Genomic DNA, 27,231 nt, shown 5'->3' with positions numbered 1-27,231 from the left:
GGACCATGGGAAGATCATCATAAGCAGAGATTAATCAGCCAGTGAGAAGACTCCAAGTGTTGCCACAAAGGCACGAAGACAAACCCTGACAGAACTACTTCCCTTTAGAAGGGAAAGTACAATTGAGTAGTATTGCTATTGCCTTCCCAACTAGATCAACTAATGTTGGGGGGAGGGGGGAGCGCCAGGACGAGAGGGGATTCAGCACAGATATTTACCGTTAACAGGTGTTATCCAGGGACAGCAGGCGGATAGTCTCATATGTGGGTGACGTCATCCATGAAGTTTGGTACAGACTGTGGTAAAAATGTATTGCCACTAAGTTTTTAGAAACTTCGCGACTGCTTGCACCACATATGTACGAGTGCCTTCCCACCCGACGCCGGCTCACAGTACCTCAGTTCTGTAAGCAAGCTAAGAAGTCAACCAGGGGAGGTGGGAGGGATGTGAGAATATCTGCCTGCTGTCCCTGGATAATACCTGTTACAATAAGTAACTGTGCTTTATCCTAGGACAACCAGGCAGCATATTCTCACATGTGAGACTCCCTAGCTTACTGCAATGGGATGGAGGGAGAGTTGGCCATTAAGAAGAAACTAGCCATGTGGAAATAGTTCTCTTGGTTACAGGCCAGCCCAATCTGTTAAGATCAAAAGAGATGAACAGTTAAGGTCAAGCCCTGTATGGCTTAGTCCTTTGTATGTACTAAGCTAAGGCACACTTACAATCCAATGTATGAGGAGCTGTTTTTCCAGGATGAGAATGAGGCTTCAGGTAGAAGACTGGAAGCACAATAGATTGATTTAGGTGAAATACTGTGAGTACATAAGAACATAAGCAATGCCTCTGCTGGGTCAGATCTGAGGTCCATCTTGCCCAGCAGTCCGCTCACGCGGCGGCCCAACAGGTCCAGGACCTGAGCAGTAATCCTCTATTTATACCCTTCTATTCCCTTTTCCAGCAGGAAAATGTCCAATCCTCTCTTAAATCCCAGTACTGTATTCTGCCCTATAACGTCCTCTGGAAGCGCATTCCAAGTGTCCACCACACGTTGGGTAAAGAAGAACTTCCTGGCATTTGTATTGAATCTGTCCCCTTTCAACTTTTCCGAATGGCCTCTTGTTCTTTTATTTTTTGAAAGTTTGAAGAATCTGTCCCTCTCTACTCTCTCTATGCCCCTCATGATCTTATAAGTCTCTATCATATCCCCTCTAAGTCTCCTCTTCTCCAGGGAAAAGAGACCCAGTTTCTCCAATCTCTCAGCGTATGAAAGGTTTTCCATCCCTTTTATCAGACGTGTCGCTCTTCTCTGAACTCTCTCGAGTAACGCCATATCCTTCTTAAGGTATGGCGACCAAAACTGGACACAGTAATCCAGGTGTGGGCGCACCATCGCCCGATACAGCGGCAGGATAACTTCTTTCGTCCTGGCTGTAATACCCTTCTTGATTATACCTAGCATTCTATTCGCTCTCTTAGCGGCCGCTGCGCACTGTGCAGTCGGCTTCATTGACCTGTCCACCATTACCCCCAAGTCCCTCTCTTGGGTACTCTCATTCAATGACATCCCTCCCATCGTATAGTTGTACCTCGGGTTTCTGCTTCCCACATGCAATACTTTACATTTCTCAACGTTGAACTTCATTTGCCATTTTGTCGCCCATTCTCCTAGTTTGTTCAAGTCCCTTTGCAATTCCTCACAGTCCTCTTTAGTCCGAGCTTCCCTAAATAGTTTGGTGTCATCTGCAAATTTTATTATCTCATACTTCGTCCCTGTTTCTAGATCATTTATGAATATATTAAATAACAGCGGCCCGAGCACCGAGCACTGCGGAACACCACTCGTGACCCTCCTCCAGTCAGAGTAGTGTCCCTTCAACCCTACCCTTTGTTTCCTACCTGCCAACCAGTTTCTGATCCATCTATGTACGTCTCCGTCCACCCCATGGTTCTTCAGTTTCCGGAGTAATCGTTCATGGGGCACCTTGTCAAAGGCTTTTTGGAAATCAAGGTATATGATGTCTATGGGGTCACCTCTGTCCATCTGTTTGTTAATTCCTTCGAAGAAGTGTAGTAAGTTGGTTAGGCACGATCTCCCCCTGCAGAAACCATGTTGGCTGGTTATCAGAAGTTTGTTTCTTTCCAAGTGATCATCGATGTTTTCTTTTATCAGTGCTTCCGCCATTTTTCCGGGAACCGAGGTCAGACTCACCGGTCTGTAGTTTCCCGGGTCACCTCTTGATCCCTTTTTAAAGATGGGCGTGATGTTGGCCGTCTTCCAATCCTCCGGGATCACGCCTGTTTTCAGGGATAGATTGCATATTTGCTGCAGTAGTTCTGCTATCTCCTCCTTTAGTTCCTTCAGAACCCTTGGATGGATTCCGTCCGGACCTGGAGATTTGTCTATTTTTAGTTTATCTATCTGCCTGCGCACATCTTCAAGGCTCACTTCCATGAATGTTAATTTTTCTGCTTGATTTCCATTGAAGAATTGCTCAGGTTCCGGTATGTTGGTTGTGTCTTCGTTTGTAAATACAGACGAAAAGAACATGTTCAGTCTTTTCGCGACTTCTTTCTCCTCCTTCACTACTCCCTTCCTGACTCCATCATTCAGCGGTCCCACCTCCTCCCTAGCTGGCTGTTTCCCTTTAACATATCTGAAGAACGGTTTGAAATTACGAGTCTCCCTGGCTAACTTCTCTTCATACTCTCTTTTAGCTTTTCGAACCACACGGAAACTATCCAGTTTCCTTCAGTTTTGTCCTTTTTCCATCTCCTGAATGAATTTTTCTTATTACTTATCGCTTCCTTCACTATTTTAGTCATCAATATCGGGTCCTTTATTCGACTCTTTTTGCTCCCCTTTTTGAATCTGGGGATGTACAGATTTTGCGCCTCGCTCACCATGTCCTTGAAAAAAGACCAGGCCTGTTCTACCATCCTCCATTTCTTAGAAGTGTTCCTAAGTTTATTCCTTACCATTTTCCTCATTGCTTCATAGTTTCCTTTTCTGAAGTTGAAAGTTGTCGCCATGGTTCTCTTTCCTTTTGGCATTCCTGCTTCAACCTTGAACTTGATCATGTTATGGTCACTGTTTCCCAACGGTCCCACTACTTCCACTTCCTTTGCTGGTCCCATTAACCCATTTAGGATTAGATCCAAAGTGGCATTTCCTCTCGTCGGTTCTCTAACAAGCTGCTCCATGAAGCAATCTTGTGTAGCCTCCAGGAATTCTGTTTCCCTAGCGCATTTTGAGTTTCCAAGACTCCAGTCTATCCCGGGGTAGTTGAAATCTCCCATAATAACTGTGGAATTTAGGATGGGTCCACAGAACCACTTTGTCATGATGGTGTGAGGAAGAGTGGTAAAGACACAGGGGGATTGCGAAGATCTGCAATGTAACATAATCAGGCTCGAGAAATGGGCATCGATATGGCAAATGAGGTTCAACGTGTTTAAGTGCAAAGTGATGTATGTCGGGACCAAAATCTCATGCATGAATACAGGAAGTCCAGGGCAGTACTTGGAAAGACCTCCCAGGAAAGGGACTTGGGAGTTCTGTTCGACAAGTCCATGAAGCCATCTGCACAATGCGCTGCGGCGGTGAAAAAGGCAAACAGAATGCTAGGAATGATCAAGAAGGGGATCACGAACAGATCAGAGAAAGTTATCATGCTGCTGTACCAGGCCATGGTGCGCCCTCACCTGGAGTACCGAGTCCAGCACTGGTCACTGTACATGAAGGACTCAGTACTACTCAAAAGGGTCCAGAGAAGAGCGACTAAAATGGTTAAGGGGCTGGAGGAGTTGCCGTACAGTGAGAGATTGGAGAAGCTGGGCCTCTTCTCCCTTGAAAAGAGGAGACTGAGAAGGGGACATGATCGAAACATTCAGAATAATGAAGGGAATAGACATAGTAGAGAAAGACAGACTGTTCACCCTCTCCAAGGTAAGGAGAATGAGAGGACACTCTTTAAAGTTGAAAGGGGATAGATTCCGTACAAACGTAAGGAAATTCTTCTTCACCCAGAGAGTGGTAGAAAACTGGAATGCTCTTCCGGAGCCTGTTATAGGGGAAAACATCCTCCAGGGTTTCAAGACAAAGTTGTACAAGTTCATGCTAAACTGGCATCCCGGAAATGGGCTTGGGAGGGCAAGGCTCTCAAGGGCTCCTTAGGTTTATCTTTCAGAAATCTCTGAGTTTCGGAATCCCCAAAATCTTTCACCAATTTTTTCAATTCCTCACCAAACAATAATCGACCCTTAAAAGACCGGTGCAAGAGCCGCAGTTTGGAAGCTGCATCCACCGCCTAATGGCATGGCTACAACGACCTGCAAGCCACCACCGAAAGCAACATCTGCTTCACCGAAGTGCGAATAACAACATATAATGCATCTGCCAAATATGCCAAACCTGTTTCTACATCAGGAAATTCAGATGGGTGAGCCACCCTGGACTCCCATCATCCCATCCGCCATCTGTTGGACCTATTGCAGACACACGCGCACACATAAGAACTACACACGGCTGCCGGCAAGGTGACTGCCGCCACTTCGAAAGAGAGCATAAGCGAAGACTCAATCTTCCGATCCTGGGTGTCCTTAAGTTCCACACACACAACTGGCAAGGTGGTCTTCTTGGTCACCGCCACCACCAGAGCATCCACCCTCAGAAGCTTAAACCTCTCCAGCTCCTCCTGCATCACTGGGTACAATTGTCACATGGCCTTTGCAACTCCGATACCTGATTCCGGCGCATCCCATTGAGCTAAGCTCCTGCATGGCCTCGGCAGTTTTCTCGTTCCTGCCATAAGGGGTTTAGTCGTCCCTTTCCCTTGTGGATCAGCCTGAGATATATTCAGTCTCTGAGATATATTCAGTTTTTGAAATAAAAGAAGCTAATTCCTCTCTATGGAATAGCCGTAGTGCGATGGGGTTCATCCACTTCCTTAACCAGGGAATCATCCATCTCCAAATCTTCAACTTCCCCTTCCTCCAGGGAACTCTAGAATCAGAATGAGGGTCCCCTCCATCCGAGAATATCACCCTACGCCACTTAGCCGCTTGTGCATCCACCTGAGGTTGACCTACAACTGCTTGAGCAAGTGCAGCTCCCCCATCGCTTGTCCCTTCTAAATGTTTTTTTAAACTTTATATACCGCATAACAGCCAAAAAAGGATCCAAGTGGTTTACAATATATAATTCACATCAATTAAGAAAAGAACTCCATTCAAGAATAGAAAAGGAAAGAATAAAAGAAAGAGGGGTTTTTTTTTTTCTATAATTCATAAAATTCTATAACAATCAAAATATCAATAATAAAAATTAACTAATTAATACAAACTGGAAATTTTCTTTAAAAAACAAACAAAACTGCAACAGAAAAGCCTTGTGTAAAAGAACAACAAACTCGGGAGAAAACGGCATGGCCTGCCCTCCTACTTGCACTGCCGACAGACCGCCCATCATAGACTACGACCTCGTTAATGAGGAAAGCCCGATGACATCATTTGGTCTTCCCAACCTCTGATACGCACCGTGGCGTACCCAACACCGCCAAGATCGCAGGAAAGCGGAGCCGCGCGGCAAATGCCCGAGTCCTCCAGCGCCATATTGGCTTCCTCCCATGTAAGTTCTGTACAACCAGCCGAACACAAACAAACTGTTCTGCGCTTCTCACAGCGCAAACACCTTTTAACTGCCTCTGTCACCATAAATAGCAACCCAGACCCAAACGGCCTGACACGAACGGCGAAAGAAAAAGACAGCAATACAAAACATTCAACTCTAGTCAGACGAGATTAAAATCAACACTCTGCTTACTTGACAGTAGAAACCTCTGGCAGGAGTGATAGTTGCAGTCTGTATACTGAAAGTATATTACTCGTTACTCACAAGTCAATCTCTAGACTGTTTTTGGTTTTTGTATGGGAAAGAAGAAAAAAACCAGGAGATGCAGCCACACCTCACTTTCTCTGAGGGGGAGGCGACAGGGACCTGGGGGGGGCAGGTGTAACCCAGAAAGTCGGCACCGCTCAGCCGGACACCCCTATCTCACCGAAGATGAATCGACAGGAGAAAAACTGGGCAAAACACAGCAAAATCCAGAAGACAGTGGAACAGCAACCATCTGCCTGCTGGAGATATAGCATACTGAGGAACAGGAGCAGTTGCATCCAAGAGGGACACCTGTTAATCAGTTTGTGCTATCCCACTAGTCTCTGGATTCATCTGCTGCTGTTGCTAAGGAAACACAAAATTAAACTACACAAAGCACATTTTATGAAGAGAAAATTTTATTTATCATTTATATTCTGCTTTTTTTGGGTTTTTTTTTAGAGAAATCATGGCAGATGTCTTTAAAATATGTATGGTCACCCCCTCACTCTCCTGTAGAGCTCCCCCCCCCATGCTGTCCGGCTCCCCTCCTGAATGGTTTTCTCTACAGCCAACCCATGTTTTCCAGCAACCCTCCTCCCCAATGCAGGATGTTCTCTGAGGCTTCTGTCCCCCCTGATGCTCTCCAGCCTTCCCCTCCCAATGGTCCCCAGCCCAACTGATCTTAATCGGGCTGGAGAGAGTTGAACAGAAACCTGCGGTAACTGTGGCAGTGACTTTCAGTAGTAGCAGCTGTGAAGGCCCCAGACAGCACAGTGGCAGCTGACGGCAGCAAAAAAAGATCCTAGACCTGAGAGCAGTCTTGCGGTGATGTCAGCGATCCTGTACAGGAGGAGGTGAGCAAACACTGCACAGAAGGCAGTAGGAATTTATATGTCTTAACTTCCTGCTGCCAATTTTTTTGGGGTGCCATGGCCCCTGTGACTCTCCCCTCCCCCGTTCAAACACCTATGTACAAGACAAGTGCCAAGAAATGTCTTGTACTGCTCCCCTATCCCCCTCCCCCCTCATGCTCCCTGCTTTCAGTAAAGTAAGCTGCCTCAAAATGTATGTTTAGTACTGTCAGTACCTGATTGTAAAACGCTTACATAACCTTGATAGGCAGTATATAAATACCTTAAATAAAGAATTGATGCCTGATGAGTCAGCCTGTCCAACTAGATGAAGAGAAACGTAACTCCTGAAGGGAAGGCCTAGAAACAGAACTGCTCTCTGCCTCAAATCGCACTGTTATAGCATGTGGGAACAGGAGAAAACTGCACAGACCACACTGCCAGTACAACTCATTAAACAAGGTAAGGGGCAATTCTATGAAATGCACCAAAAGTTATGTGCCAGATTCCATTCTACAATACTAGCTTAAGTCAGAATTTGTGTGTGCTCACTTAGGCCATGTCTATGGCAGGCATAAATGTGCACACCTAAATGTAGCACTTTAGCATGTAAGTGACATGTAATTTTGGGACCCACACACATACCCCCTATCCATCTACACACCCCTTCGCATTTATGTGCTATGCAAGTAGCATGCTAACATTATAGAAGGGGAGTGTGTGATGCAGTGGTTAAAAAGCTGCTGCTTGTGTCCCTGGGCGAGTCACTTAATCCCGCCATTGCCCCAGGTACATTAGGTAGATTGTGAGCCCACTGGGACAGACAGGGAAAAATGCTTGAGTACCTGAATAAATTCATGTAAACCATTCTGAGCTCTGTTCAAGCCAGGCTGGAAGACTTGAACATCGAGGCCAAAAGAATTACCAGAATGGATTCTCTCTCCCACATGACTGGGCTAGAGACTCTTTTCTGTGAATTCAAATAACAGACATGAGGAAAAGCCATGTAATAATCAATTAGAATTTAATAACTGTGCTACTATTGTCTGGGAAGAGCAAGTCATCACAATTTCAGTGCTCTTCAAAGGGAGAAAGCAAGAACAAACAGATTTATACCCTATGTGACATCATTTATAATAATTACCGTATTTTCACATGTATAACTCGCATTCGCGTATAGCGCGTGGGAACACAGTAAGTATGTGAATAAATTGCCATATAGCGCGCACACGCGTATACCGCGCATGCTGCTCATTCAAGTAAAACCTCCTCCTGCCTTGCCGCCCCGACTCTCCTCTCGCTGCCCTGCCCTCTGCCCCGAATCGCCGACCTGCTCCTATCTTGCTGCCCCGACTCTCTTCTCGCCGCCCTGCCCTCTTCCCCGAATCGCCGCCCTGCTCCTATCTTGCTGCCCCGACTCTCCTCTCACCACCCTGCTCTTGTCTTGCTGCCCCGACTCTCCTCTCGCTGCCCTGCCCTCTGCCCCAAATCGCCGCCCTGCTCCTGTCTTGCTGCCCCGACTCTCCTCTCGCCGCCCTGCCCTTTAAGTAAAAAAAGAAAAAGCAGCTCACAGCTCTGTAAGCATGCGCAGACCATCTACAGACAAAGAAGATGGTCTGAGCATGCTTGCGCTCAGTTGTCTGCGCCGGGTTGTCAGCGCGCCTTTGTCGCGGCGCGCTTTTGACCTGTCACCGTGGCGGGCCTTTGTCGCGGCGCACTTTTGATCACTGTGGCCGTGTCCCCCCTCATCCCGTTCTGTTGTCTATCTGGCCTTGTAATTGGCCCAGTGACCCATTGAATAGTATTTTGCGTATACAACAGCATCCCAGCCATTCAGTAAGCCTATAAAAGATCATTAGTGCTGCATGTAGAGCCCACATTTTAATTTTGATCTCTTCAGATTGGTATTCTGCATTTATCTAATAGAGTTTATCGATTAAATTTAAATTTACCGGTAAAGTTTTTTCTAAAACGCCATAATGCCAGGAATGAGACGAAAGTCATATACAGCGGACTTTAAGCATAAAGTCGTTGCGAAAGCTGAGGAAATAGGCAACCGGGCCGCAGCAAGAGAGTTCGATGTTGGAGAAACATCGGTGCGTGAATGGAGAAAAGATAAGAAGGAACTGGAGAAATGCAATCCGCGAAAACGGGCACGTCATGGGGCCAAACCAAAATGGCCTCAGCTGGAGGATGACTTGAAGCAGTGGATTCTGGGGAGAAGAGAGCAAAATCAATCAGTCTCTACCGTTGCAATTCAGATGAAGGCAAAACTACTTGCCAATGGAAGAGGAATACTCAACTTCAAAGCTGGCTTCACATGGATCTCGAAATTTATGAAAAGAAACGGACTATCGGTTCGAATGAGAACTGTTGGCCAGTGACTTCCGGATGACTGGCAGCAAAAATTGATCGATTTCCGTTACTTTGTCGCCAAAGAAATATCTGAACTTGTCATCACTGCAAAGGACGTCATCAACATGGATGAAATTCCAATGGTATTCGACATTCCAGCGACAAGAACCGTAGCCCCCACAGGTACTAAATCTGTTGCCATCACCACAACTGGGCATGAAAGAACGTGTTTTACAGTAGTTCTTGGTTGCTCAGCTAGCGGGGTTAAGTTAAAGCCCATGGTCATTTTCAAAAGGGTCACTATGCCCCGTGAAAAACTGCCCACCTGTGTGGTTGTGCACTGCAACAAGAAGGGATGGATGGACTGCGACGTAATGAGATTGTGGGTAGATAAATGCTTTAGGGCAAGACAGGGTGGATTTTTTTCAAAAAATCCTTGTTAATTTTTGATGCCATGGCTGCCCACAAAGAAAAAAATGTTCAGGCCTACATTAATTCTACTGGTGCTCACATCACTGTGATACCTGGAGGCCTGACGTGTAAGCTGCAGCCACTTGACATCGCAGTGAATCATCCATTCAAGACTTTTGTTCGAAGGGAGTGGGAGGAGTGGATGCAGAGCAGCACGCACGAGTACACACCCACAGGGCGGCTGAAGCGGGCAACTTTCACAGAAATCTGCAAGTGGGTGGCTTCAGCATGGGACAAAATAACACCAGATGCTATTCGAAACGGATTTAGAAAAGCGGGCATTGTTTATGAAACCAATGACACTAATTATGCAGCGGAAGGAGGCAACAACACGGATATCAGCGATGATGATGATGACGACGATGACGATATCACTTCAGAAATAAACGAGGATCGTTTGCAGGCCATGCTCACTTTATTTAATGACGATGATGACAATTCGGATTTTGATGGATTCAGCGATTCAGATGACTGAATAAACCAGAAAAACTTTGTTTATTTACAACTTTACCGTAATTACGGTAACTATTTAGATTATTTTGTCCTTGATACTTCGTTTGATCTAGATTACCGGTAAATGTTATAGTTTATAAGAATGAACATGTGATTTCTGTTCTTGTTGCTGAATTCATACTCACTAACTCTAGATTAAAAGTTATACGGTAGTTTATAAGAATGAACAGTTTTTTTCTTTTGACGTTTTTGGTTGGAGGGTGTGTGAATGGTGCGTGAGTTCTCCTATGTCTGGTTGAGGTGGATTGAATTATTTAGCTGAAGAAATTACGGTAGTTACCCCCCCCCCCCCCATTCCACACACATTACAGTAATTCTCTTCCATTTTTGTTCCCATTATAAAAAACACTGATAAGTTCCCAGAAAAAAAATACATTAAAATAAGAAGTGAAAACAAAGGCCCCTACAGATGAGAACATAAGAATAGCCTAACTGGGTCAGACCAATGGTCCAAGCAAAAAACAAAAGGAATTGACCCCAAAATATCCACAAAGAAGAAAATCCAGAAAAAAACCAAAAAAACTATGTGGAGTGATGATGTTCCCAAATGGACTTTATTTGAAAGTATCAAAGTTCCAAAGGTACACTAAAATCATCCACATAAAATAATTCCATCCACATAAAAGTAAATCATCCACATAAGAGCCTTAAAGGACCTAGTCCGCTAGGGATATAGGACCCAACACAGTCCGCGTTTCGACAAAAAGTCTTCTTCAGGGGTCCCTGGGGGGTCCTATAAAGGTGTGTACGTGGGAAACAATTGTGTGGTGAACCGGAAGTAAGACACTGCTTGCATTTGCAATGGAAAAAGGACGTCAGAGAAGGGGCGGGACCGCGGCAGAGGAAGCAGCGCAGGGCTCACTGGCATCGCGAACCCACGGTAGGCTGCTTCTCCACCGCAAACGGTGCGGGGGGGGCTGGGGGATGAATCGGACGTCGGAGGGGGGGAACCAGCAATGTAAAAAACAAATTGTATAACGCGCTCACGCATATAACGCGCATGGTTATGCTCGGTTTGTAAAATCATGTATAGCGCACGCGTTATATGCGTGAAAATACAGTATCATGCTTTAGAATACAATGGCACAGTTGATCACATGACTTCCTTTCCAAAAATGCCTTATGTCAATGTTACATTTAAATCCTTAATTTTGATGTTAAGTCCATTCTGTTAAGTTTTTAAACTGAGCAGGAGACAGTGTTTCACTTTTTCTTTCTAAATCACTTTTGATCTCTGATCTTTTCAGACAATCAATCATGTCAGTAAAAAGCCCTACTTCCTGCAGACACATCTTCACTTCTGTATGACCTCACAATTAGCACTATATGTTCTAATCTACAAGGAACAAATTCTCTCTGTAAAACACACAAGTTTCCTGTTCCTCCAAGAACCTTATCTATAAACTCCATGGATGTATATGAAGAATGGTATATAAATTTGACTATGTCTTAAGTCACAAAATCAACCTTCTGAACTTCTGTAGCATAGCTAGAATGTAGAAACAGCAATTTAGGCAAGAAATGCCAATCTGTGAGCTTAATCTTTTAATTACAAGGTTTCAAGGCTTTTTCCACAAACCTCATCTGAGTTTCCAAATTTGAATATATTCACTTAATTTTGATTCATTCACAGTCTCAGTTTTCATATCGGTGACAACTATCACACCTGTAAATTCCAGGAAATCGTCAACAACTCCCTTGGGAGAAAGGTATAGAAAACTGAATAAATAAACTAGCACTTATGTGCAAATTTGTAAAATTTATATACAAGTACTGTATTTTCACGCATATAACGCGCGCGTTATACGTGTTTTTACAAACCGTGCATACCCTTGCGCGGTATACGCGTGAGTGCGTTGTACAAAATTTATTTTACATAGTTCCCCCCCCACGACGTCCGATTCACCCCCCGCAGGACCGCTCGCACGCACCCGCACCCCCACCCCGAAGGACCGCCGACTCCCCGACACGATCGGGACAAGAGGGAGCTCAAGCCCTCTTGCCCCCCCGACTCCCCGACACGATCGGGGCAAAAAGGAGCCCAAGCCCTCTTGCCCCGCCGATTCCCCAACTCCCTGACAATATCGGGCCAGGAGGGAGCCCAAGTCCTCCTGGCAATGGCGACCCCCCCCCCCCCGCTAGTTTTTCGGGCCAGGAGGGAGCCCAAACCCTCCTGGCCACGGCGACCCCCTAACCCCACCCCGCACTACATTACGGGCAGGAGGGATCCCAGGCCCTCCTGCCCTCGACGCAAACCCCCCTCCCCCCAACGACCGCCCCCCCCAAGAACCTCCGACCGCCCCCCCCAGCCGACCCGCGACCCCCCTGGCCGACCCCCACGACACCCCCACCCCCCTTCCCCGTACCTTTCTGTAGTTGGCCGGACAGACGGGAGCCAAACCCGCCTGTCCGGCAGGCAGTAAACGACGGAATGAGGCCAGATTGGCCCATCCGTCCCAAAGCTCCGCCTACTGGTGGGGCCTAAGGTGCCTGGGCCAATCAGAATAGGCCCGGGAGCCTTAGGTCCCACCTGGGGGCGGGGCCTGAGGCACATGGGCCCAACCCGACCATGTGCCCAAGGCCCCGCCCCCAGGAGGGACCTAAGGCTCCCGGGCCTATTCCGATTGGCCCAGACGCCTTAGGCCCCACCAGTAGGCGGAGCTTTGGGACGGATGGGCCAATCCGGCCTCATTCCGTCGTTGGCTGCCTGCCGGACAGGCGGGTTTGGCTCCCGTCTGTCCGGCCAACTACAGAAAGGTACGGGGAAGGGAGGGGGGGGTGTCGTGGGGGTCGGCCAGGGGGGGCGCGGGTTGGCTGAGGGGGCGGTCGGAGGTTCTTGGGGGGGGCGGTCGTTGGGGAGAGGGGGGTTTGCGTCGAGGGCAGGAGGGCCTGGGATCCCTCCTGCCCGTAATATAGTGCGGGGTGGGGGTAGGGGGTCGCCGTGGCCAGGAGGATTTGGGCTCCCTCCTGGCCCGAACAACTAGGGGGGGGGGGTCGCCAGGGCCAGGAGGACTTGGGCTCTCTCCTGGCCCGATATTGTCGGGGAGTTGGGGAGTCGGTGGGGCAAGAGGGCTTGGGCTCCCTTTTGCCCCGATTGTGTCGGGGAGTAGGGGAGGGCAAGAGGGCTTGAGCTCCCTCTTGCCCCGATCGTGTCGGGGGTGCCGCGGTTGGCTGGGGCAAGAAGGCTTGAGCTCCCTCTTGCCCCGATCGTGTCGGGGAGTCGGCGGAGCAAGAGGGGAAGCAGCAGGACACCGGTAGGAGCTTCTACATGATGGGGGGGGGGGGGGTCGGGAGGCTGTGGGGGTGCGAGCGGTCCTTCAGGGTGGGGGTGCGTGCGAGCGGTCCTTCGGGGTGGGGGTGCGAGCGGTCCTGCGGGGGGGATGAATCGGATGTCGGGGGGGGGCATCAGGCTTTCAGGGTGGGGACAGGACTTCAAGGGGGAGAGGAGAGTCGGGGCGGGTGAAAGAAGAGTCGGGGTGGCCAGAGGAGAGTCGGGGCGGGCGACTGGAGAGTCGGGCAGCATGCGTGGTATACGGGTATGCGCGGTATACAAAAATTTCTGTACATAAATTTGTGTTTTCCGCGCGCTATACCCGTGTGCGCGTTTTACACGGGTGCGCGTTATCTACGTGAAAATACGGTAGAAGTATTCTATAATCTGAGGTGCAAACGGCACGTACATTTAGGAACTCATGTTATACAACACAGGGGCTATTGTTTGTACTCACTACTCTAAGCTGTAATGTCCCCTGTACCAGTCAGCTCAACCCAGCATCTCACTTTGTCATAGTGTACTTTATTAATCTAGGCAGGAAACCCTAAGGTCACAGACTATCTTCAGTGGCCACGAGGAATTCTACTCTGGAACTCAGAAGTGCAGCAGAGGAAGCACTCGGGAAAACAGGGAAAAAAAAGCTCTAGATCCCCAGTTCTGCAGAGACAAGTGTTAAAACCAGTCTAACCTGTCAAAGCCTGCTTCTACCTTGCTGCACCAGCCAGATATCTCCTGCTGTTGGAGACACAGCAAAACTAGACAGCTTCAGAGGAGCATCAGCAAATAAAGGGAACCCAAGCAGGTTTAGTCGATCTTTACCTACCAGAAGAGCACATCCCACTATCTGAAGAAGAGAAAGTAGAATAAATTGGTCACACAAGGATGTACTGTTTAAACTTTGTATTTAATAAATAATAAAAATATATCCTGTTTTGTCTGAATTATTTATCTGATAGTTCCTTGTTTCCTTGTTTAGATCAGGATCTAATCATACTTTAAATTTAAATATTGCTATAATACGTACCATCCTAGGGGGTTCACAAATGTTCTTAGCACTACAGCATTTCATTTGTCAGGCTTTAAGAAAAGTATTTCCGGCACATTCTGGCAGCACCCACTACAGACATCTTAGTCAAAACAAATCTGCCGTCTACTTGACAATTATGTTAAATTCTTGGATTTGTTTTTGTTTCTATTATGTTTGATGCCCAATTCACTTATGGTTTCTGTCATGGTACTGAAACAGTAAAAAAAAAAAAACCCCTTACAAACTGAGCTACTGGGTTTCAAAAATGCATGTTCTCTATGCTTGTGCCTCAGCTACATCTTCCACAGTATAGAGAACTAAACTATAGTGGAAGGCGTCACATCTACCTGAATCATGTCAAAAATGATTTTTTTTTTTTTTTTTAAACAATTTATTTATTTCTTTGACTTCTTTAGAAATTATTTTCTTTCCATTTAATTGTCAATATTCTATATATAATACTATGAAGCACAGTTACTTACCATAACAGGTGTTATCCAGAGACAGCAGGCAGATATTCTCACATGTGGATGATGTCATAAGAAAATAAGAATTGTCGCTGCTGGGTCAGACCAGTGGTCCATTGTGCCCAGCAGTCCGCTCCTGCGGCAGCCCTTAGGTCAAAGACCAGTGCCCTGAGACTAGCCTTACCTGCGAACGTTCTGGTTTAGCAGGAACTTGTCCAACTTTGTCTTGAATCCCTGGAGGGTGTTTTCTCCTATAACAGCCTCCGGAAGAGCGTTCCAGTTTTCTACCACTCTCTGGGTGAATAAGAACATCCTTACATATGTACGGAATCTGTCCCCTTTTAACTTTACAGAGTGCCCTCTCGCTCACTTCACCTTGGAGAGAGTGAACAACCTGTCTTTATCTACTAAGTCTATTCCCTTCAGTATCTTGATGTTTCTATCATGTCCCCTCTCAGTCTCCTTTTTTCAAGGGAGAAGAGGCCCAGTTTCTCTAATCTCTCACTGTACGGCAACTCCTCCAGTCCCTTAACCATTTTAGTCGCTCTTCTCTGGACCCGCTCGAGTAGTACCGTGTCCTTCTTCATGTACGGCGACCAGTGTTGGACGCAGTATTCCAGGTGGGGGCGTACCATGGCCAGGTACAGCGGCATGATAACATTTTCCGATCTGTTCATGATCCCCTTCTTAATCATTCCTAGCATTCTGTTCGCCCTTTTCGCCGCCTCCGCATATTGCGCAGATGGCTTCATTGACTTTTCGACCAGTACTCCCAGGTCTCTTTCCTGGGGGGGTATCTCCGAGTATTGCACTGGACATCCTGTATTCATGTATAAGATTTTTGTTACCGATGTGCATCACCTTACACTTATCCACGTTAAACCTCATTTGCCATGTCGCAACCCATTTCTCAAGCGTGTTTATATCACATTGCAATCCTTCTGTGTCTTCGCTACTCTGAATAACTTCGTATCATCTGCAAATTTAATCACCTCGCTCGTCGTACCAATTTCAGGTTGTTTATGAATATTTTTAAGAGCACGGGTCTAAGCACCGAACCCTGTAACACTCCACTCGTGATGTTTTTCCAGTCTGAGTATTATCCATTTACCCCCACTCTGTTTCCTATTCGCCAACCAGTTTGTAATCCATGTGAGTATTTCACCCTCGATTCCAAGGCTCACAATTTTTCGATGTAGTCATTCATGTGGGACCTTGTCAAACGCCTTCTGAAAATCCAGATATACAATGTCGACTGAGTCACCCTTATCTATCCGCCTGTTTACTCCCTCGAAGAAATGAAGCAAGTTTCAAGTTTAAGTTCAAGTTTATTAGGTTTTTATATACCGCCTATCAAGATTATCTAAGCGGTTTTACAATCAGGTACTCAAGTATGTTTCCCTACCTGTCCCGGTGAGCTCACAATCTATCTAACGTACCTTTAGATACGTAACCTTTAGATAACGTAAGTTCATCAAGCAAGATCTTCCTTTGCTGAAGTCGTGCTGGCTGGTCCTCATCAGACTGTGTCCGTCAAGGTGATCAATGATGCGGTCCTTTCTCAGTGCCCTACCATCTTTCCCGGTACTGAGGTCAGACTCAATAGTCTGTAGTTTCCCGGATCTCCCCTCGAACCTTTCTTGAAGATCGGCGTAACATTTGCCACTTTCCAGTCTTCCGGAATCCTTCCTGATTTGATCCACGGAGCCCAGTATGGCCACTTTAAAAGTGCATCTTTATTTTATCTATTTTTATATATTTGCATTTCTTATATACCGCTTCTATTCAAAGAAAGAAACTTAGAAAGTTTGCTATAGCCCACACCACGCATGCGAGAGTGCCTTCCTGCCCAACATAGGTATGCAGCTCCTCAGTTCAGTAAGCCAGCTAAGAAGCCAACTAGGGGAGGTGGGTGGGTTGTGAGAATATCTGCCTGCTGTCCCTGGATAACACCTGTTACGGTAAGTAATTGCGCTTTATCCCAGGACAAGCAGGCAGCATATTCTCACTTGTGGGTGACCTCCAATCTAAGCAAGGAGAACTGCAGTAACATGTACAATGATACAGGCAAAGTTTATTAAAATAATTGCAGTTAAAAACAACACCTTAAAATTAAACCAAGGGACCCAACACGGTCCGTGTTTTGGTACAAGCCTTCTTCAGCCAGAATGTACAAAGATAAAAATAGAAATAGCTAAAAATATATATCATAGAGCTATATCTATAAAGACATATATTAAATAACTTAAGCGAAAAGGTGGGCAATAAAAAACTTAAGCGGAAGGTGCAAGAAGACACCCAGGATATGTAAAAAGGACATGCTCGGATTAAAAAGATGAAAATGAAAAGTGAAAATACAGATGAAAATAAAAATATGTAATAAGCCATATGTCGTACAGATATGTGTCCAAAAGATGGACAGAAGAAACGAATCAAAAGAGAACTGATGGAGCCAATATGCAATACATATATAATGGATAGATAGCACCACAGGGTGTAAGAAATTAGCAAAAGAATGATAGAGCAGGCAATAAGAAGGGGGAGGTAGTAGTGAGGTCAATATGCTAAAACATATGCCATATAGAGAATAATCAATTACTGCACAGGTCCTGGACCTGTTGGGCCGCCGCGTGAGCGGGCTGCAGGGCGCGATGGATCTCAGGTCTGACCCAGCGGAGGCATTGCTTATGTTGTTATGTTCAATAAGTAAAAGACCAATGAGTGGAAGTTAAAAAGAAGAAAAAGAAAGTGGAAAAACTAATAAGAGCAATGAATCAGTGGAACCCACTTAGGTTGGAAAGGAGTCAAATTGAACCGCAAAAAGCATGTTGTAGAGGTAAAAGTAGATAAGAATTCAGAAATATGCTAAATATTGTGCTCAAAAGAAAGGAAAATAAAAATCAATTTAAGTACTCATAATGGCAGACATGATGGCAAAGAATAATAATTTAAGTATACAAGCTGAATATCCAAAAAAAAAAAAAAAATAACCAACAAATATTCAGAATAAAGCTGCTAATAGTGGAAGGAAACAGGCTGAAAGGCAAGTAACTAACATGGAGAAAAAGACCTCAGTGTTTCAAGGAAACAACCAAGAAACTATATGTTCAGTTATAAACTGCCATACAAAACACATCCCAGGTCAAAAAACTCCATGGAAAAGATTCATAAAGATACAGTTTAAAATACACAAGTGCGGAGCGCCCGGCTAAAAGGCCCTAGGGAGAACACTGCATATAGGGCAGGAGTCTATTTGCTGATGTCCTGTGTTTTCTTTGCTCCCGTTTGTTCCACACACACACATCCACCCCTCTCTTAACTTTGCCTGGCATGGGAAATATGGAATGTGGGACTGGATTCTTATTCACAGCACCTTTTGTTATGCAAGGGCAAATAAATCTTTGGACTAGGAATATTTTTAATTCCTAGTGCCTTTTGCTGTCCTTGATTAAAACTACTGTTGGGTTTATTCTCGGTGTCAGGACTGGTTTCATGGCTTGCAGGCTGAAACCTACAAGTTTTAGGGATTTCTGCCTCTTCCCTGTCATAGTATGACTACTGCCATGAGATCACTACCACTGGTTCTTCTCCTGGAGGGGAATGGGGCTGTTAAAAAGTGTATTCAGAGTATTTTCTTGACTATGTGTTGAGAATTAGACAATGACCTCCCAATCTGGTTTGATATGAGGGAGTATTTTAAAATGGAATCCCTGGTTCCTCCATTGAGGAAGTACTGTTCTGAAAGTATTGATGCTAGTAATTGAAAGAGAACTCTCCTACATGTTTCCCTGAAAATAAGACACTGTCTTATATTAAATTTGGGTCCAAAAAATGCACTAGAACTTATTTTCGGGCAAATTGTTTTGTGTGTGTACACAACGATAATCTCTCACCCATCCCCTTGTGCAGCATCTTTCTATCCCTCCCTCCCTCCCATACCTCCCCACCCCCGTGCAGCAGAACCCCAAAAGCAATTTCATTGTGTTGCGTTAGATCTAATTTAAGGATTGCTCTTGTATGCCAGATCTTCCCTATAAAATAGAGCTTTAAATGGTTAACAAGTAAACAAGTTACAGATCATCCTTAAACAAACTGAATTTCAGATGTCATAACATTTCTGAAATAAAATAAAAAGTCTTGAGGTCTTTGTGGAACAGATAATACAAAGCCCTGTGCAGCAGGACCCCGACGACCCCGCCAACCCATCCCCCTGCACAGCATCTTTCCATAACATAACATAACTTTATTTTTCTATACCGCCTTAAAAGAATTCTAGGCGGTTTCCACAAAAGAGAAAAACTGGACAATCAGTGAAATACAAAATAGTAAAAAATGAATACAGCTTGTTGTATAAAAGACATTAAAAGTTTAAAATTGATAGGATAAGATTAGTTATGTTTAAAAATAAAGATAAAAGCATAGATTAAGAGATGAACTTATCAAATAATATTGTTTTGATTTCTTTTCTAAAAGCGCCATAGGACAACATGGCTCCGCTGATATAGTTACCCAACCAGGACTGTTGTTTGCTTGCTTGGAAAGCAAGCATCCTATCAAAATAAGACTTGAGTTTACAGCCTAAAATCTTCAGATAAGCAAATAGGTTGCAGTTCCTGGTTATCCGCACAGGGTTATATAACACAAAATGAGATAGCAGGTATGTAGGTGCCAATCCCCAAACTGACTTGAAACAGAGGCATGAGAATTTAAACATTACTCGTGCCTCCACTGGCAACCAGTGCAGTGATCGGTAATAAGGGCTGACATGATCACTTTTCTTTAGTCCGAATATCAGACGAACAGCCGTGTTCTGCACTATTCTTAATTTTTTTCCATCTCTCCCTCCCATCCCCCCATGTAGCAGAACTGCGAAGGCCCTCCCATCACGATGCTGACATACCTCCATTCCAAACAGCAACAGCAGCACTAAACTGATGTAATCCGTGGCAAAACCGAGGGTAGGACCTGGCGGGGAAGGCTGTGAAGCAGCCTGTTCAGTGCTACCACTGCTGCTATTTGGAACAGAGGTATGTTGGCCTCACGGTGGGAGGGTCGGCGGGGTTCTGCTGCGTGGGATGGGAAGGAGGAATGGAAAAATGCTGTACAAGGGGATGGGTGCAAATGCTGACGTACACATTTGCTCCTAAGTTGACATAAGATGCACAGCTAGGCTCTGATCTACCCAAACGACACCCTTGGGAATGCCTGCACAGAACACAGTGTATGACTACATGCCATTTCATAAGAAAATAAAAACGTAAGAGTTGCCATACTGGGGCACACCAAAGGTCCATCAAGCCCTGTATCCTATTTCTAACAGTGGCCAACCCAGATCACAAGTACCTGGCATGATCCCAAGAAGTAAAACAAATTTTATGCTATATATCCTAGAAATAAGCAGTAAATTTCCCCAAGCCATCTCAACAAAGGCTTAAAGGTTTTTGTTTTAGGAAATTATCCAAGCCTACTAAGCTAAATGCTTATGTCACTATGTATACTTATATGCATATATCCCATAGCACAATCTTATAGAAGGGATTTTTCATGTATAAAAACCAGGTACAAAAAGTTTAGATTGCTAGTCCACTATATATAATATATAAACCGCTTTGGTTGTACCACAGAAAGGTAGTTTATCAATGGCATTACCTATACACATATGAAATTATCACCCCCCATCCCACAAATATACCTCCTAGGCCATTACACCTAGGACTTTGAAATATTCTTCTCCCATTTATTTTTTTTCTCAGCGTACATGGTCATTTTGTGGGCATGCAGATCCTGAGCAAGCATGTGGCACAAAATGCATTGAATTCAGAACTCTAAAAATAAAAGTCATTATTACACTCACATTTGTTAGCTGGGTTTTATATTTGGAATGTTTCAGTCTTTTCCAAAATAAAATATTCTTCCAACTTTTGTTGTTTACTTCTCTGACTGCTTTCCTCTTGCTCGCTGCTTTTGCTAATTTTTCTCCATCTCAATTCTTCCTCCCTTTTGTCTATTTTTCATTTTCTCCCTTTCCTTTTTTTTTCCATATAAAAATTTTGATTTGGGGGTTTTATTGTTTTTTTTAATATGTTGTCCTATCCAGGGCACCTTAAAATAGAAAAATGCAACACTTGCAATCAATACATAAATAAAATTTGAAAATGAACCAAGACAGAAAGAATGTTAAGAACAAGAATGTTAAATACAAAGTGAAAGCACCAAGAACAAACTAAAGTAGATCAGAATCCAATTTAAGCAGAGAGCAAATGCTAAAATGGATCTTAAAACAAAGGTGGAGTTTGGAGAAACTAGACAGAGACAAGGAAGCACATAAGTGATTAAAAAAACAACAAAAAAAGAGGATATGGCTAAAGGCTGAAACAAAGCTAAAGAAAGAAGTCTACAGTGGAAACATCCCCCAAAATGTACCAACATTTTAAATATGGGTATTAAGAATGAAAGATTAGGTTTCTTACCTCTGCTAATCTTCCTTCTTGTAAATCTCCTCGTGGCTGAACTCGTGGGTAGGGCATCTATTCCAGCCTTGGCTGCAAAACTTAGAACTAAAACCAACCCTTCTGCATGGTCACCTGTACAGACACTCCCCTTGAAGCTCAGTAGGTAGCAAAGCCAGGAGGATCAAATACAAACAGGAAACACAAGAAAAAGAGAGGGGGGTGCGGGGACTCCCCACTACAAATCAATGCTGCTCATGATAACCAAATACATAATCAACAAAGCCCAAAAAAGGCCAAGTTAGCATAATAAGAAATTGTAACATTTCACACCTGCAAAACTGAGGAATAGGTCACTAAAGAAGAAACAGCCTAAAGAGCAGAAGGGGCACCATCCCAGGACCCTTAAAACCCCATAAGCTTACATAAAAGGACACTCAGGGAAAGTTTAACGAGGTTGGTCAAAGAGAGAAAGCCAACTTACCAGTTACTGGCAGGTGACCTGCGAATTGGACAAAACAGATGGGCGGGAGTTCAGCCTCCAGAGGAGATTTACAAGACGGAAGATTAGCAGGCGTAAGAAACCTAATCTTTCATTCTTGTACAATCCCTCTGGAGGCTGAATTCATGGGACGTATCAAAGCAGTCCCAAATCTCAGGGGGCCCGATGAGTCCGCCACCAGAACAGAAGAGCCAAAGGCCATATCACCCTTAGCTGCCACATCAAGCCAGTAAAACCTGGAACAAGTATGAAGGGAAGCCCACATGGCCGCCTGACAAATCTCAGGTGAGACTGCATGAGATTTAGCTCACGAGGAAGCCATTCCTCTGGTAGAGTGAGCCTTCATCCCAAGGGGAAGAATTTCAATACCCCAAAGTACTTGAGAAAAACTACCCTATTTGTCCCGAAGGCTCACAATCTAGCTAAAGTACCTGATAAACTAAAAATATGTAATAACAACATATAATACATTTTCAAGATCAGACGAGCCAGCGAGTGGAGAACCAGACTCAGATCCCATGGAGGATACGGCAGTCTCAAGGGAGGCCGCAGCCTCCCTGCCACCCCCCCCCCCCACCCGTAAGAAGTGTACAACATCTGGGGGAGACGCCAGAGAACCCCCTGAACACAGCAGATGAAGAAACCACCAGACCCTTCCTGAGGCCAGCCCACAGGAAGGCCAGAACATGCGCCACCAATGGGGCCAAAGGATCCACTTGAATTCCTGCACACCAGGCCGGAAAGCACCTCTAGGCCTTTGCAAAGGCCGACTCTTGTCAAATTCCTGTCGCCATGGAGAAACATGGTGATGACAGCAGAAAAGAAGCCCCTAGCCCTCAAGGCCACGTGTAGAGCACCAAGCCACAAGACTAACGCGGTCCGGAACTTGAAGGGCTTTCGGGCCCTGCATGAGCAATCTCCGATGGCAAGGAAGACGCAGACACTTCACGGAGCTCAACCAAACCAGGTCTGCATACTAAGAACAGCCAGGCCAGTCCAGGGCCACTAGGAGCACCGGACCTGCGTGAGATGCCACCCGGCGCACAATGCACCCTATCATAGGCCCGGGGAAAAGTCATACATAAATTCCCTTTCTGTCCACGGTTGAACCAAAGCACCGAGCCCTGCTCTACCATAGAAACATAGAAACATAGAAATAGACGGCAGATAAGGGCCACGGCCCATCAAGTCTGCCCACTCCATTGACCCTCCCTATCTATCTTTGCGGATAGATCCCACATGTTTGTCCCATTTGGCCTTAAAATCTGGCACGCTTCTGGCCTCAATAACCTGAAGTGGAAGACTATTCCAGCGATCAACCACCCTTTCGGTGAACAAGAACTTCCTAGTATCACCGTGCAGTTTCCCGCCCCTGATTTTCCACTGATGTCCCCTTGTTGCCGCGGGACCCTTGAAAAAGAAGATATCCTCTTCCACTTCGATGCGACCCGTGAGGTACTTGAATGTCTCGATCATATCTCCCCTCTCTCTACGTTCCTCGAGTGAGTAGAGCTGCAACTTCCCTAACCGCTCCTCGTATGGGAGCTCCGAGTCCCAAGACCATCCTGGTGGCCATTCTCTGGACCGATTCCAGTCTCAGTACATCTCGTTGGCCGAAGAACCTGTCCACCTTCCGGTTCTTTATTCTCTGTATTTCCAGAACAAGTGGATGCTTGTAATTAAATTGATAAAATGAATAAATGAATAATAATTATAATGAACTAGGAGAGTACAGCCTAAAGTTTTCATTTTGTATCATTTCTAGAATTTTTTATTTTATTTGGAGTTTTGTTTTTTGTTTTGTTTTCCATTATAGGAATACCACAATCACTTTTTTGGAAAAAGCAAACACTATTTCGAAAGAACATGCATTATTTGCATAGGTGATTCAGTCTAAGGCACTACTTCATTCAAACTTCACAACCAGCTTTTCATTAATTTTCTTCATAGACTGCAGCGATGTCACCCTTATCGGCTCCACAATTTCATTGCCACTACAGATTTACACACCAAATTGTCATCAGTCTCGATTTAGAAAAATTGATTTTAAGTCACTTATCTTCAATTTATACTGTGCAAACTTCACTCAACTTCAATTTATGTTACACAAAACTTCAGCAGGTCATAATCAGATAGGGGACTCTTCAACCGACATGACTCAGGCTTCGCATAAAATCACTGTTTCAAGGTCCATCCCCTCTTAAGATGCCGATATCAGACTTCATTCTCTTGCAGTCCAAGTTTCCAAGTTTATTATATAGTTTGATTAATCGCCTAATCTACATTCTAGGCGATGTACAAAATAGTACAAATATTTAAAAACATAGGTAAATAATTACATAGACAAACAATATTTCAAAAACGAACAACAAACAAAAAAAAATATAGAAACAATAGGAAAATTCTTTAAAGGTTACAATCTGTATCAAGTTCAATATATAAAGGTAACGACATTGGGAGGGAAGACGAACATAAAAAGAAGGAGATATAAGATAAAAATGGATTGAAGAATCATTTATTCACTAAAAGCATCATTAAAAAGGAAACTTTTGAGCTTAGTCTTGAATTTGTCTAAGTTCTTTTCTTCTCTTATATAAAGTGGGAGATCATTCCAAGACTGGGGGGCAGTCACTGAAAAAATAGTAAGACGTCTCGTATTAATGACTCTCAATGAGGGAATGGCCAATAAATGTTGATCCTGAGATCTCAGTGTTCTGGAAGTAATGTAAGGAATTAAAACTCTAAAAATAAAAGCGGGGGTTTGAAATATTAATGATTTAAAAGTAAGCAAACATATTTTATATAAAATGCGGTGTGCAACGGGGAGCCAGTGTGACTCCTTAAGTAAGGGTGTGACGAAGAAAAGGAAATATTCCCTGATAATGCAAGCAATATTCAAGCATGCCTGTCCTCTTTCCAAAAGAACATTTATTAATGACATATGAAATAAATATCTTTTTTCTGAGAAAATGACATTGTTGTATTTAACACACATCAATACTTTCTGATTCTATTTCACTATAGAGACCTCTTTCTTTATACAAAGCCAGAATGAACATGCTCTAGCAAGTATATACTGGATATTCTTTTCAAAATACGCTAAATGGAGCAGTTTTATTAATAAGAGAGAGAACTGTACCTGAATGAAGCTGGACCTTCCCAATAACTCCCTCCACAAGACCCAAACAAACAGGATTCCAGGCCAGAAGTAAATCAGTAGCTGCAAAAAAACAAACAAAAAATTAATTCTTAAACTATCCTAAAAAATTTCAGAAAATAAAAACACTGCTTGAGAATTATATAGAAAACACATTACAGAAATAAGTTATTTAAATCATTACATTAGTGACTTTTATTCCGCCATTCCCTTGCGGTTCAAGGCAGATTACATAAGAGGTTATCTGGACATTTCCAGAAGTTACATAGTTGAACGGGTTACTTTGGGGTATTGAAATGCTTCCTGCGGATTTAGTTTGTCTTGATGGATTTCTCGAATAGCAGGGTTTTTATTTCTTTTCTGAAAGTTTTGTAGTCTGGTGTCGTGATCAGTAGATTGGATAGTTTGTGGTCTAGTTTCGCTGCCTGCGTGGCCAGTAGGCCATCATACATTTTTTTGCGTTTGACGCCTCTGATTGGGGGGTGCATGAATGTTGTCTGGGTTCCCCTTTGCCTGGTTGTGGTAGTTCGGATAAGGTGGTTGTTCACGTAAGCTGGGCTGTCTCCATTCATGGCTTTAAATAGTAGACAAAGTTGAAATCATTGTCTAAATTTTTCATCCGATGGAAAATTCTGTTTGAATATCTTTGAAAACTGATAACATCAAATGTGTTGGCACACTTCAGTCTTGGGGCAAGACAAGCAGATTTCTTCTGTGAAGACCATCAATCTAGTAGACAGTCACCCCAATATACAATTTTTCATCGGATGACCAGAAGTCTGTTGTGGTAGGGATGTATCTGCTCAGTAGGTTTTCAAAGATCTTCTGAATGATTGATAAGTAGGAGAAATCATTAGTAGTTCACTTATAGTTTTACCCAAATATCAGCCTGATAAGATAAAGTTCTGTCTAAGAATCTTTTGTAAACACATCCTTTCAATGTAGGAAATGAGAACAGAGAAGTTCCATGTGTTTGTTGTAAATTAGTAGGAAATACAAAATGTTTAGAAAGGTATATAGGTACAAAACCTAACAACATCTTATAACACGGAGGAGGAGGAGTAAAGTAACCCAACTCATCACTGTTCTGTTTGTTGAACTGGTTATAGATCTCCAGCCAAATACAGGCAATTCCACTGTTCTCATAGACTATATTCACTGAACAGCAAAAATTAAAGATGAAATGACTCACTGCATGACAAGGTTTGTTATAGCAAAATCCCGTTTCAGGTTTTACTGTTTGATTTGGTTTACTGAGAAATCAGTTTCATCTTGCTTCCGCTTTTTCTTTTTACTGCAAGCAACAGATGTAACTAGGTAAAAGTAATGAAAATTGATGAAATTATTACTTCAGTAAAAGTAAAAATAAAATGGTTTTCCTGTACTTCTTAAAAGTAACAAAAAAGTTTTACTTATGTACAGTAACATCCTTGTAAAAGGGACAGCGACCAGGCATCCTGCAGCAGAGAAGAGCAGCAGCAGCCCCAGCTCCAGGAAGGAGGAAACTGTCCACCATCTTGTTTCTCCTTCTCCCACCCAATCATCGCCAAGTTCCTGCTGAAGCCCCACCTACCCACCATGGAGGTTCCTCTTCAGCCCTTCTAAAAAGGCCAGCAACCAGGCAGGCCTCTCTTGCCAGTGGGCCACACCAAAGTGCCCTTTGTGCAGTCTAGGAAGAGATGCTGCCCTTCTGACCCAAGACACTATGGCTCCCAACACAGACCATCTATTATCCTGAAGGCTCCAGATACTGCACCCCTCCCAACATGACTAACCTTATTGGATCAGCCTTGGAGAAAGGGCAAACCCCCCGCCTGAGAGGAGAGAAAGAGGGAAGAGGACATTCTCTTTCTGAGAGGAGAAGAGTAGAAGACATATCGTTGGGTAAGAATACATTAATTTACTCTGAGCTTTGATAGGTTTGGGGAGAAAAGCTAAATTGCAGGCTCCCTTCTATAGACAGTTTAGATCAGAGGTGTCCAAATGGTTGATCGTGATCGACCAGTAGATCACAAAGGCAACGCGAGTCTATCGCGTTGCCTTTGTGATCTTTTTCTCCCTGCTGCTTCCCCGACTTACAAGACTTCCCTTCCCTTCCTAAACAGCACTCCATCTAACCACCGCATCCCGGCACTGGCTCCCCCATAGAGTCACTCCAGCGAGGCAATCTCCAAACCCCAGGGCAAACTTAACCTGGCCAACAACACGACTTCAATCCATCGCGCGGGCTCACTGGTGGCCGAGCAAGCTGTCTCCTCTCATTGGTTGCGCTTTGCTGGCCTGC

At 44.4% G+C, this 27,231-nt stretch overlaps 1 protein-coding gene across 1 annotated transcript in view; it reads right to left on the bottom strand.

Moving 5' to 3' along the window:
- Window positions 1-27,231, bottom strand: part of INPP5F (inositol polyphosphate-5-phosphatase F) — a 149,447-nt gene that overhangs the window by 69,723 nt on the left and 52,493 nt on the right. The window contains exon 2 of the mRNA XM_033942982.1: window positions 24,930-25,010. Within this exon, the coding sequence (XP_033798873.1) occupies window positions 24,930-25,010 (81 nt within the window). The remainder of the gene's footprint in view (window positions 1-24,929; window positions 25,011-27,231) is intronic.

This window comes from Geotrypetes seraphini, chromosome 4 (genome assembly GCF_902459505.1).
Source record: "Geotrypetes seraphini chromosome 4, aGeoSer1.1, whole genome shotgun sequence".
NCBI classification, from domain to species: domain Eukaryota; kingdom Metazoa; phylum Chordata; class Amphibia; order Gymnophiona; family Dermophiidae; genus Geotrypetes; species Geotrypetes seraphini.
The sequence above is the reverse complement of the archived record's forward strand: the minus strand, read 5'-3'. Positions and strand labels throughout refer to the sequence as shown.